Source organism: Haliaeetus leucocephalus, unplaced genomic scaffold, assembly GCF_000737465.1.
Source record: "Haliaeetus leucocephalus isolate CR32 unplaced genomic scaffold, Haliaeetus_leucocephalus-4.0 Scaffold173, whole genome shotgun sequence".
NCBI classification, from domain to species: domain Eukaryota; kingdom Metazoa; phylum Chordata; class Aves; order Accipitriformes; family Accipitridae; genus Haliaeetus; species Haliaeetus leucocephalus.
Genome location: NW_010972609.1, coordinates 9,868,823 through 9,882,754, shown reverse-complemented (window position 1 = coordinate 9,882,754; position 13,932 = coordinate 9,868,823). Strand labels below are relative to the sequence as shown.

General features: G+C 37.8%; 1 protein-coding gene across 1 annotated transcript; it reads right to left on the bottom strand.

The window, feature by feature from the left end:
- Positions 1 to 2,885: 2,885 nt before the first annotated feature.
- Positions 2,886 to 13,387, bottom strand: LYVE1 (lymphatic vessel endothelial hyaluronan receptor 1). The gene is made up of 6 exons (XM_010563791.1): positions 13,133 to 13,387; positions 8,369 to 8,528; positions 8,123 to 8,262; positions 5,275 to 5,574; positions 4,404 to 4,482; positions 2,886 to 3,655 (listed from the first exon to the last, which is right to left on the bottom strand). Exons 1-6 carry the CDS (start codon positions 13,212 to 13,214, stop codon positions 3,469 to 3,471), a joined length of 948 nt encoding a protein of 315 aa, XP_010562093.1. The 5' UTR covers positions 13,215 to 13,387; the 3' UTR covers positions 2,886 to 3,468.
- Between the last annotated feature and the right edge of the window lie 545 nt (positions 13,388 to 13,932).

The following is a 13,932-nucleotide window of genomic DNA, read 5'->3' as shown; positions in this document are numbered from 1 at the left end:
GGCGGGGCGGCTGCCGGCCTGACCCGCCGCCCGCCCGGTAGCGGTCCGGGCTGGAAGGCCGTTGCGCACGGGGGAGCCGGCGATCGCCTTACGGCCGGGCGAAGCGGGCCCCGCCTGGACATCCTTTCAGTTCTGCCGCAGAAAGCTCGGTGTACCGAGCTGCTTCCGTTGAGAGTCGTCCTGTAACAGCTGGAACGACCACAGCGGGGTAACTTTTCCGCAGACGGGCCTTGCTGCACCCCCAGCAGGTGCCCACTCAGCGCTGCACAGCTCAGGGCTCACGGCGTCTGAAGGGACGTACGGCTGCCTGTGCTATTCTCTCTTTTCCGTTAGCTCTCGTCAGTAGCGATTTACATGATACTTAACTGCCTTGGGGACACCATCGCGGGCCAGCAACTGGTGGTGCAAAACACCGCCCCACCCTGCCGTACCAGCCCGGGGGGGCGGGAAGAGAGCACCCCGGCCTGCGTGGAGGGTGTGGGAGTTGGGGGGGTGTGGCAAAGGTCAACGCTCGCTGACCTTTTTACAAAAAAAAACAAAACCCAACCATAAATGATAACAAGCCATTTAGGAACAGAAATTGTAGAACATCCTCTAGGTCATCCACATCCTGATGCTTCAAGGTTTAATTCTAGAGTGGTTTGGGTTGGTTTTTTTTTATTTAAAGAGGAGAAAAGGAGTAGTACTTCCCCTTCCTGCCCGCTTCTGTCCACACATAGACACGTGTACTTCCCACCATAAAGGCATCCCTGTACTCCAGACAGGGATGGGGTTGGACTGGGAACGTCGCTCCGTTTCCTGCAGGCCAGCCGCCCCTTTTGCCGAAGGTCAGCAAACATCTGTAGCCTCAGTGTGGGAATCTGGGTAGTGTTACTGTCAAATGACTAATACAAACTCATCTCCTGCTAGGTGGAATGAATTATTTGTCCAAGACACTTGAGCATAATGCCATTTCTGAGACGTCAAGGACCTTCATAGCTGTTGAGAATGCCTTGTAAAAAAGAAGCACAACACTTGAGAAAAGTCAGAAACGTAATGAAGAATTTCTCTTAAGTTTCTGCTACTACCGGTTAAGGATTTGGGTTTTTGGCACTTTCTGTCTAGAACTTAAATAAATGTTTCCTGTTTGCTTTGTAGTGGTACATCCCTTGCAATTCTATTAAACAATGAGCAAGTATGTTTTATACCTTCTAGTTTGAATGTGACTGAGCAGTACTCATTATATACAGACAATATCAAATACAGTACTTGTTGATTAGTACTTATAGCTAGCTTTTATACATACAGAACAGTGTAACAGGTTCCTTTCAGCCTTTGTAGTGTTAGCATAAATTGTGTAATGGAAAGGAGGGGCAGATCACACTACGTGCATTGGCCGGGTGTCAGTGTGAGGGTCAGGATGAAAGCTATCTGAGCTTTTAAGGTACATGATAAGACATTTATAGGTTATGGCAATATCTTATTATATCGGCTGGTATAGATTTTTTAGAAAGTAAACACTTCAGGGGAAAAAACCCCTTATTTAGATATAAAACAGAAGCAATAAACTTCCAGCTGGAGTAGAACTAGAGAACAATTTTCTGAATTTCTTTAGGTGTGAATGAGATAATCTGAGAGAAAAGAAAGTTGATACTTGTGGAATAGAGGTAATGTCAGTAGGAGAGTAAGAGAAGTGATAATTATCTCTTGGTGGTGGAGAAAAAGAATAGAAAACCAGGTAATTTCTAATCTCTAAAACATGGAAAAGAGAGGTGGAAGGGAAATTGTAAAGTGTCACAAAAAAGTCCAAAATTACCTGGAATCCGCTAACATTGCCTGTGTCCTTAAGCCCATTTACTATTCTGACACCATCATGACAAGTGTTGGCTGTGGCCTTTCCTGATGGCCTTATTTCTGCTGTGTACTCTCACTGCTTACACAGCATAGAGTGCTTTCATTCGGGTTGCCAGGAGAGATACATGGCATTACTGCAGTGTTTTGCAATGAGAGGAATTACTTATCTGAGTGGGAAGGCTGTATCTAGTGTTCCCTCTGTTGCACATTTTTCTGCTGAAATTCTGTTGATGGACATCTGAAATTAGTAGTTTTTAGAGCTGTACTGAATCACAGTCTTTCTGCAGTAGTACAGTAGTATAGCTTTAATGGCAGTGGTGGACTGCATATCAACACAGTCCAGACTCTTGGAGGCATGAAATATTTCTGAGCTATCAAAAAAAAAAAAAAAAAGAAAAAGGAAAAAGAAAAAAAAAGAGAAAACAAAAAAACAACAAAGGGAATTGCTAAGTATGCTATTAGCAATACACTATAACTCACTATCGAGTGGAATATATAAGCACTGGGCAATTTTTAAATTTCTGTGAATTGAAAATACGAAAGTTCATAACCCAGTATCCTACACTGTAGAAAACAGGTGAGTAGTTCTATTGCTATTTTATTTAAGACTTAACGTTTTTCAACTTGCTGGATCTAAAAAGAAACTCCCTTTGCTATAATAACCCCTTCACATATAAAAATAAGTTATCCAAACAACTTAGTCAAGAAAATATTTGATAAATTGCCAGTGTTGTTGTTTTAGAACAACTAATTACTTCTGTAACATTAAAGTTATATGAACTCTTTTTACCATGAGACAGCTTTCATGAGAATAAGTTGTCCAGACAGCTATATCTACCATGCTTTATTTTTTTATGAAGTACTGTAAATGTCCCATAACATTTGAGATCTTTATTATGAAAGCCACACTTAAATATACACAAAAGATCTTAAATATAACTGTTGAGATACAGTTCAAGGGGTTTTTTCCCTGTCAAATATCTGATGCAGAAGAATAATACAGGTTTTAATAAATAAAACAGTAAATTATGATATGATGAAGATATCTAAGAAAGTTATTAATTGCTGTATATATATATATAAACGTCAGCATCTTTGTACCCTTCCTTGGGTATTTGAATGACAGTGGGTTGATCCTTTTTTACTCACTTGTAAACAGACTTATTTCTTCTGTTTGTAAACAGACTTTTTAAAAACAGTATGCAACTACTTAATGGAAATAAGCTAATCTACATGAGGAAGAACTACAGTATCATCATTTTATTTTACATGTTAAGTTAGCAGACATCCTCTGCCCATATAAAAAAACCCCTTTCATTATATATTGATCTGAATTCCATGCAAATAGTTAACACACTGCATGTCGTTAATAGCATATTCCTATTTACTTCTTTATTAAAGATGAAAAATGAGCTGTAGTATGGATTTCTTATTTATTTCAGGTAAACAAGATACCATATTCTTCTGCAAGAGCATTTATAGCTAAAGATGTAATTATTAAAAAAACAAGTTTTCATACGTTAAGATAGAGAAAATGTTCATTCATGAGTATTTACAATCACCCATGTTTAAAAGCATTGCTGAATTTTGTTTGCTTCATTTTACATTTCTATCAAGAAGTATACATTCTTCCCCTTAAACTTCTGCTTCTAGACATTTTACTGTTGCCTCAGGCTTGGTTTTAGACTCTTCTACCTTTTTTCCATTATTCGTTGTTTCCTTCTCAGGTGTTTTGTCATTTGACTTAGTCTCTTTGAGAGCAGTAGTTTCAACCATTTCTTTTTGCTGATTCTTGTTTGAAAATGGGAAGGTTTGCTTGTACCTTTAAGTAGAAAAAAGGTTAGTAAGGCAGGAACACTGACATAGTTTGGGCAGTATCACTCAAGAAATAAAGTGAAGAATTTCTAGAGTTAACTTTCTTTGCCATACTCAGGCAAAACTCTCACAGAGAATAGTGGCATACTAGATCATTGTACTTTTTCAAGCAGTGTGCTTTTTAAAGAAATATATATATTATTTTTTTTTTAAACAGACGATGTATATTCAGGATTTGTGGTACATAATGATAAAGCTATCTGGTCTAGGATGTGAGAAATGCACACAACTTTTTGATACGATTTAATGATGCACTGTGTTGAAGATCTTTACGCATGACAAATGAGCTCAACAATTTTTTTTTTTCTCAATCATAGTCCAAGAATAAAAACTTTTACCTTGAGTCTGACATAGAAAGAAACAAGAAAAAAACTGCATAAACAGGCTTATATACAAACAGATGCACACTTCATTTTTGCTATTTTGGCACACTTGGAAATGTTTCATGCTAGGCATGACTGACTAATCAAAAATAGGCAATACTTGTCCTTGGTTCTTTTTCTAAAGAAGGGAATGGCAACAGCACCAACAATCTTTATCTGGATAACAACAGGGTTTCAGATTTTGTTCTTTGTGCTACAGTGTTATGTCATTATCATTATTTCTCTGCTCTTCAGCTATATATTGAAAATATTCACTGGTTGTACTCTAGGAGTTGACTCAGTCCAAGAGTAAAAAAAAAAGAAAAAACTTACTTTTTGATATAGCAGACTGCTAGAACAACTGAAATAATGAAGAAGATGACTGCCAGAACAAGAAGTGCAGTGGGGATGCCTAGAGATAAAAGTGTGGAGGTAAGCATAGAGTTTTTATATGTACTTAATCCTGGCTTTCTAAAGGCTCATGAGCATAAATCCAGATTATTCTAAAAACAGGCTAGTGTAGGAGGTACATACACATCAACTCAGGAGTAGGGGTATTAGGAAATCTCAAAAGGTTAGTTACTCCTGTTCATTTTTTCAAGAGAGACTAAAACACGTATTTAGGCAGTCCCTGACAGATGTTTTATCTAATCTGCTCATTGGAGGGTTTTTAGAACCTACCTAGAGAACACATTTTTGTGATTAACTGTCCTTACAGTTAGAATGCTTTTCCTCATATTTATTCTATTTCTCAGTTGCTGTATATTAGGATTACTTATTCAGACCTCATATCTTGAGACCACCTCCATATTTGGAGAACAACAATTCTCCTTAAAACTTTCTTGGCTTCTTTTGTTTTTAAGAGCCTGCAGAGTTTTCCATTACTCTGAGGACATGGTGTTTGCTAAGACTTTCTCAGAGATGTATTTACCCAAAATCACATTAACCAGAATGAACTTCCACTATTTCGTATAAAAATATTATCAAAAAGTTATAAAATAAGATCTTACTTAAAAATTATTTAAAGATCCTCGGCCTTCAAGCTTTGCTTTTGCAAAACTATAACACTCCTATTCTGCCTCTGGGTTCAGCTATATCCAAATGGATGCTGGAGTAGCAAATAAAAATAGCAGTAAACAGTTTTACTGCTAACATCCATGTAACTAGCTCTTCTAATTAAATAGCTACCATATATGATCTTTACCTCCAAAGACAATGGCATCATTCTTAAAAGCAGCATGGGAAGTGTAGTTAGGAGAGTCAATCGGTGAGTGTTCCTCTGGCATTTTTGTAGTAGTCCCCTCTGTTGGCAATATAGTTTCAGTTATACATATTACGCGGAATTTTATGTTTTTCAGGGATTGTTCTGACTCAGTCACATGGGGCACTGCTGTGATGTTCTCAATCAAATCAGAGCCTGAATATGCAGTTAAGTCCGTTGGTGCACTTGATGAAGGTAGTATGGTTGTAGTTGGATCTGGTTTACATGAATTAATCTGAACATCTGCAGCAGGGAAAGGTAATACATAAGAGTTGTTTCGGATGTTAGTTTTGTACTTAGTGTATACACGCGTTTATTGAAATCGTTCCTCAGTCATTCCCTCTGGAAATTACTATTTGTTTATTCACAAAAGTGTTACCCAAATCAGTCATGCCTATTTCAAACATGTGTCTACCACCCAGATTACGCACCTTTTATCATTACTCACACAGTGAAACACTTTTTTGAGGAGGTGTGGCACTCATTTTATAATTGCATACCAATGACAAGATTCTTCCTGAAAAGTACTTAGAATAATAACGCATATAAAACCCAATAATATGACCTTCTGCAGAGCAGGAGACTTAACTGCAGATCCCAGATTCAAAAATATTTCTATTATATTGTGTATATATTCAAAAGATATGTATGCACTGTTGCTACTCGGAACGCTACTTTGATTTTCTGGAAATAGAAGTAGCCCATAAAACTTTCAGGTAAACCAGGCACCAGCATGAGATTAAAAAGTGACACAATTCTAATGGGGGCTAGAAAGAAACAAACTTCAGGCACACTCAGAAATTAAGTAATTTAAATGATGTGAATGTTGTCTATATAAAAATGTGGGTGCAAGTGGACTTTCATATGTAAATGGAAAAGCTGAGTTCTGAATCAGGCTCATGTGAAAATGTGAACTCAGCTTTCTTCTTTTCTAGTGAGGTTCTATATTCTATAAAGCTATAAAAATTTCACTAAAGTAACAAGCAGATTACAACATAAATAACAGGGAAACGATGAATGTGCTGTTCTCCAGATGAATCCCTGTGGGATGTCTGATGACGCAGTTACATTCACAGAATAAAAAGCTAAATGGCAGGAGCTTTTTACTTTTTCCACTACCGTTTTCAAGTGATTTTGGCATTTCTTTGGCACAAAGAAAATTGACAGAATGAGTTTCTGCCAAATATTTTGGCTAAGTAATAGCCAGAACAGGCAACAGTTTAGCAATTAAGATAAAGAAATGCAGAATCATCCCAATAGTAAATATACATTACTTTAAGTTATTTTCTAACCATTCAGCAAGCTTAACTTTCTTCACATACGGTAACAGTATAATTTTTTTGAGTTAAAGTTAAACAAAACAAGTAATTTAGAATTACTTGCTACCTCCTTAGCATTAGCCAACCTACCCAACATTTCTGACACATATTTCATGCACTGAAACACCATCTTGCATAGGAACAGAAGAAATAACGGTACCAATAGGAGCAGCTTCTTTTAAAGCATGTTGCCCGAGTACTAATTCACCTATGCATTCATCAATAAAAGCTATGGGCTGTAGAGAAAAACTAAGTTAGTCCAATCATGTCATTTTTAACTCTACAGGTTAGGTGATAAGTCAATTATTAACGGTGCTTTCTCTCTGCAGTGCTTTCTTATCGGATACTTTGTAAGCTGACTGCTTATATTATGTACTCTCCTTCACTAAAATGGCCCAGGATCATTAAAAAAGTCCTGCTAGTGAAGGCACGGCCTTCTCCCTAACAGCTTGATTATCAGTCTCTTCGTAAGCTCCAATGTGCACAGTCACCAGACATGGTCTTAGGTCTTTGTATCTATGAATGGGTATATCTTGCATATCCATTTTTCTCCTGATCTTTCCAACTCTTATTCACACATCTTTCCTGAAAAATTTCAGGATTTTGTACATAATTTCTTGCTCTTGTTATCTAAAACTCATTGGCAAGGTCTGGGGACTGATCAGAAATAATTTATTGATCCTGTATATGGTCTAATTATCAGGATAGTTGTTACATAATAACCATAGATACAGGACATTAGCAGGAACACAATGTCTCTCGTTAAATACTTATTTTTAGTTAATACCACAGAAGTCATTAAGAAACAATATTGATCTATTGTGCTGAGAAGATCTAACTTATATCAAGGCCCAAGTTCCACTGTTGTATCTTCAATCTGGAAACAGACAGTCAAGAATGAGGGGAAGGACAGGTCTTTTCACACATAGGATGATGCACATTAAAGGAAGCTGTTTGATTTTACTGATAGTAGATTGGGAATCTAGTTAATTTTATGGTCTCTCAGCTGTTCTAGCTTATATTTTAATTTAGTTTAATGGATACATTTCCTTTCATGAAAAAACATTCAACTTTTCCTGAAGTACTCTACTCTTGGTCTTTTAAAAGAAAACGCACACCACACACAGACGCTCTACTTAAAGATTCGATTCACTCTCTTTCAAATTAATGTGCCTAAATAATCAAAACATATTAAGACCATTATGTCGACATTACAGAATGGTAAAAGCAACTCTTCTTCAAGAGCTTTCATGGCAGCACCAAATTATTAATTCAGATTAACTGAATTGATCTTTTGTATTTCTTGGAAGATTTTTACACTACAGAGCTAAGTACAGCTTGACAACATGTAAGACTAGGGGGGAAAGGGCCAACAAATTATAAGAACTCACTCACTTGTTGTGATTTTTTCATGCAGATATTAATAAAACCCAAACCAAACCACAAAAAATGTAGTTGTCATGCTTACATACCTGAGGAATTGAAGCAGTAAACCTTAAATGTTTTAAAGGGTTCAGCATACCATGGCACTAGTCCAACGTTGCCCTTACCACATTTTTTGTTTGATGTTATCCGAGGAATGACAACCAATCCATCTTTTACCCATCCATAGCTACAATAAAAAGCATTAGTACTTTTAATATTAGATTTATCACCAGCCTCAGATGTGTGTAAAGGCATTCACTACAGGTAATGAGACACTAACTGATGTCATATACCTGCATGTTTCAAAGCCATGTTTCAAAGCCTTTTCAACTTGGTCTTTACTTGCCAATTGTAGATTCAGTTGATTACATGCATTACTTGCTTCTGAGAAATTAACTTTCTCCTCAAGATAAATTCCTACACCTGTGATCCTGCAAGGTGAAAGAATGGAACCTGTAATTTAGACATAAATATTCAAGGTTAGTATTTGAATATTAACATTTATTCCTCATGAAGAATTTAAGATCACATTCAACTGAATTGAACATTGTTAAAAGTTTCTAGCTTGAGGATAGTAGAAAAATAATTTCTAGCAAAAAAGATATACTTTAAAAATACAACATATTTTCTTAACACAACAGTCCAGAATTTCAAGAGGTTTGGCTGTTGTTAGAATAAATGCATATACAGTTGGCATTTGAGTCATTACCAGGAGTCAGTTTCTTAGAAAAGACACTCTTATTTGTCATACTTATTCACGCAAAATGGGAAGAGTAATCAGACAGGGTTTTTCTCCTTTTCTTTAAATTAAAATGATAAAACTAACAGTTGCACTGAGGCACTGATTCTGTCAGTACACCACTCTTACCAATATGAGTTCTATCAAAGGTATTATACATAATTTTTCATGGAATTAATATATCAATAAGAAAATACGCCTATAAAGACTTTATCATTCCTTATGTTCCTTATTCCTCCTAAACTTCTCATTTTTTTTCCTAGCTTGGCATGATGCTTCCACCCCCCAGCCACTGTCAAGTGTTCAATCTACTGAGTGCTTGGCAGGCAGCAGGAAAAGAGGAGATAGGCTATGTGAATTTATGACACTTTTCCCCATTCCTCCTCCATAGGTAGTTCATCCAGCTTTTTTCGGTAGCCACAGCTGGCACACTATTCATGACATCTGCACCAGGAAATGGATAGCTTAGGTCTGATTACACCTGCTTTACTTTCTTAGCCTGTGTTAAGGACATAGGACAGGATTCAGGATTTGACACAGATGAGGGGAAAGGATATTGCTCTTTTACCTCCATATTTCACTGGAAGCATATACTGGAAAAAAGATTTTTTCTTTCTTGAGTTACATACAGTAATTGCCATATTAAATGAAACATTTCAGTGTTTCCTTGCAAACATTTCAGATAACCAACAGCCACAGGTGTTACTTCCTTACTCAATATGCTTTTCCGACTGTGTGCTCACCAGGTATGTACCCTAATGAATACTTGATAAAATCTATGCATCAGAATACAGGCAATCCACAAACTCTGAAGGCAGGATGAAGTGATGCCTGCAGATCCACCACATGGCTTATTAGCAACAAAGGTTAAACTGAATTTTATGAATGAAAAGATAGAACTAGCAGCCAAGTCACTCTCATGATGAGAAGGGGATAAAAAGATGACTAAGCTTTTGTGGAGTGCTAAAAGAAAGGCAGGCTTTTCTCTCCCACTGTGTGTGGTGGGGTTGGAAATGGCTTCTGGTAAAAGATGTATCTCTGCTGTCCTTACATTTAGTTTAATTGACTTTAATGTTTGGTACAGCAATCATTGAATTAGGTGGGTTTATCTCAGCAGCGATGGAGGCTGTGGCCTCCCATTAACACTTTTTGGTACTGTGTAGACCCAGTCACATGGCAGGTGAGCCACTGAACACTTGAGCAGTCTCCATAGCCAAATCGTGGCTGCATCCAGCTCTGACTTGAACATAAGACAAGCCCAAACATATTGCATATTGCATGAGGATGCAGAGAACCCCTGTTACTCAGTGAAGATGTGTGTGTAGGTATCAAGGATCTCAAGTCTATCCAAGTAGTCCCAGTGTGAAGATGATTCACACTGTCAAATTTCTTCCTTTCAGCCAGCCTGTCTTCATGAATGTCCTCTTGTATGCCTTCATTTTGGCCAAAGCACTTCTGTGTCAGAGAGGTCAAATGCTGGAACAGGCTTCCTAGAGAGGTGGTCGATGCCCCAGGCCTGTCAGTGTTTAAGAGGCATTTGGACAATGCCCTTGACAACATGCTTTAACTTGGTCAGACCTGAACTGGTCAGGCAGTTGGACTAGATGATATTGTAGGTGCCTTCCAACTACTCTACTCTACTCTACTTGTTCTGGTGTTAAGTTTTCTTGATTCCCTTTTGCTAGCAGGCAACTCTCTCGGTCCTCTTGAGAATAATTTCTGGTTTCCTGAATAACTCCCTGTCTCAGCTGCTGAGGCACATCCCACAATTCCTCTTTCTTTGTTTTCAAGACCCCACTCCTCCTCTAGGGTTTATGCCTAATTCCTTTCTCCCCTTACTACTTTTTATGCTGAGACTTCACTCTTATTGCTTACTTGGTCAATTATTTTCCTATCTTTAGATATGAGCTAATACAACTTTTAAAAAATATAATGTGGAGAATGGAAGTTTCTCAGTGACCAACTTTACAAATTTCAAATAAAGTTGAGCAGCTGACTGAATGGAATTTCCTGAAATCTTAGAAAGTTGCCGAGATAGTTGTAAACTATGACAGTCTTTAGTCATTCAATTACAGGACAAGTATTTTTACATGAGAAATGCATTATAGATACATAGCATAATATAAAAATTCAGTACCAGAAAATTAAGTCTTAAGTGATAAGAAAAGTGACTGTAGGACATCGACCAAAGTTGTACCTTAGAATTCACTAAGCCTTTTAAAACAAAATGGTGAAGTAAAAGAAATGTTTTGGAAAAGTTATCAGCTTCAATCTAAGTTCCAGACATTTTTACAGTATAAGGAAGAAATCCAGAAAAAGAACAGTAGCCTCTTCAAGTCTTTTTCATCAGTTCTTAAATCACCTCTGAACTCTGTTCTAAAGATGACTGAGTTTGTACAGGAGACAGACCAATCCTTCAGAAGCATATTATCCTTTTTGGTCCTCAAGCTGCACATAGCTGTACTTTAAGCTTTGCTCTATTTAGTTAACCTACTAATAATAGGACATTCTCCTCAGTATTTAGGTCTTGTGTGAAAAAACTGTTATACTGAGAAGGGTGGGAAGACCTAGACAGAAGAATCTCACAACAAGACAAAGTTGTCATAGGACAGGAAGAAAATTGTTTGATTTTTGTAAGCTATGGGTATTGGCTTTATTGGGCATTAGTTATCTTATTGCTTTCTGGGGGAAGCTGTTGTTTCTATCTCTTTGCCTTGCACCAAGCCTTCACTCTGATTTATTAGAGAGAGTTTCCTTTGGCTGCTGATGTCAGGGAGCAGCAAGAATGAGGCTGTTGCACAAGGAAAGAAGACCCAGGAGCTGCGGGTGACCACAGCACAGGCAGGACAGTGCCCTCACCCACTGGGGCACAGTCCCACAGCACCTAAACAGGACCACAGTGGTGACAGTGGCAGGTTTCACTGGCAGCCACAGAGAGAACAAGACAATGAGTCAGATGCAGAGTTCATCCAGAAAGTCCATTTGGGAACAGCAGAAGATGCCTGAAGTCCATCCTGGAGAGAAGGCTACCTACAACTTAAGTCCAGAGTACGTCTGTGAAGCCCAGTCAGTAAGTCACTACAGGAGGGGACAGGGCATGCTACAACACAGCTCCAAAACACAGCTGGAGATCAGCCCTGAGCTTAACTGGAGCTCTTGGACCAATGAGCAGAGGATGCATGAGTAGGTACCCCAAGGGAGGCTTGGAGGGGAAGTGAGAGGGGTCCTAACAGCTGGAAGGAATAATCTTAAGACTCAAGCTCTCCATTTCCCCAGTGAAAATTATTCAGTGGTTGGGATTGCTGGAGGAGACTACTGTTGTTAGGTACTCCAATCCTGTGGAATTTCAATAGGATTTGAGTTGAGCATCTAATTCACAGTCTAGGTTTCCTTCAAAAGCCTTTCAGTAGATAAGAATATCAGTTGTCTGCAACAATGGTGTATGTTCTTTTACATAGGTAGAACAAGCATTTATTCCTTGCAAATTACAGTGAAACATCTGGAAACATCTGACGTACATTGAGTATCTGCAGATATCCTAGTAGCTACTGCAGTTAGAATAGATTGCATCAAGTTCATTATGGAACCTGAAGGAGAAGACATTCAAAATTCACTAACATATAGAAGAAAGGGCTATTATATGACCCTGACTGAAAAAATAGTTTCATATAGTAACATTTGAGGGAGGAGGGTTATCTAAGAACTGTGTGATAAAGTTGATGTTGGCAATTCCCTATGTTAATTTTTTTCACAGATAGTTTATACAGAAGAGGAACTTTTGCACTGTATTAACCAGAGACAGGCATGACTGCCCTGGAGATGATCCCTGCCACAGATTTCCTTCGATGTTGCAAATTAAGACAGTGTCAGGATATTGCCAAATCAGAGCAAAACACTGCATTAAAGGTAGCATTTTATCACAGACACACAGAACTGGTTTCATGCATGTTTTGCTCTCCGAGGATTGTACAAAACTGTTTGCTGTGGTATTTTAAATAATAGAAAATAAAATCACATTTCAATAGATCTGAACTTAATCCTAAATGCAATACCAGATCTTTAAAACAAACAGTTCTGTAGCACTTAGACAATAATGCTACAGCATTTAGACTGTAATTGAATTAGACTAACAGTGAAAGTTCCCCTATATGCTAGAGTAGTTTCCATTGCACTGTATTCTCAAAACCCTGTGGTTTCCTATGCCAGAAACACATTTACACATGCTCCCTTGCCCCCATTTTTGTTTGTAAATCTAGCTACTTTTTTCAAGTACATCACTGTTCAACTAGGAGACTTTAAAAAGTGGAATTTTACATACCTGTTATAAAGTAATTTTGAGCCATGAATGTCATAATCCAGACGAAAAACACTGCTGAGGTAACCCCAAAATAAGTTGCCATTGTCACCAACTTGGAAAATTAAGAAATTCAAGGTGATTTGTCTCCTTTGCTAAGAAAAGTTAAGGTATTGGATACTGTCAGACCACCTTTGAGATGACTTCTTGAAAGCGACTTCAGCTGTCACCGCACTGCTTCATAGAATGTCAGAGCAAATGTGTTGACTGTCCCACTCAAAGGTGAGGTCACTGACTGGAAATCCCTAATCACCCTTTACACTTTCTTTCATGTAGGGCTTGCTGGAAAATTTAACTACTGCTGACTCAGAAAACACAGCTGAGGAAGGGAGATAAGACTGTTAGACTGCTAAGTCAGTAAACGCTTTGAAATAAGTTTTTCTTTTGCTATTTTTTCCTGTTTTACTGATTAACAGCTCATTACTCATGTTGTCTATTCATCTGGTAAATAAAACAAATTCTCTATTGTATCACAGCATGCCAGGCAGGACTTTTCTTTTGGAATTGGAAGGGCATTCATTCCCCACTATCCTATTTATCTTCATGTAGTAATTTTACTTTCCTTTGCTTTAGAGTTCCAATGCAAAAATAGGTACCATAACACAGAGATAATATGATACTTAGTTTTGAACAGATTTGGAGATACACTACTGTAAATGGGATTCCTTGTGAGACTGTAGGGACAGAGGGGGAAGCCAGTCCCTTCAATGCTGCCTTTTGTGAAGTTCCAACAAACATTAACTCTAATAGATTGATTCAAAACA

Bases quoted from the DNA above. Each gene is read 5' to 3' on its own strand.
- LYVE1 (XM_010563791.1), bottom strand. From the start codon at position 13,214: ATGGCAACTTATTTTGGGGTTACCTCAGCAGTGTTTTTCGTCTGGATT. The intron at 4,483-5,274 runs GTAAAGATCATA...TTTTATCTCTAG, and splicing joins TGATGCCATTGTCTTTGGAG to GCATCCCCACTGCACTTCTT. The intron at 3,656-4,403 runs GTAAGTTTTTTC...TTCTACTTAAAG, and splicing joins GCAGTCTGCTATATCAAAAA to GTACAAGCAAACCTTCCCAT.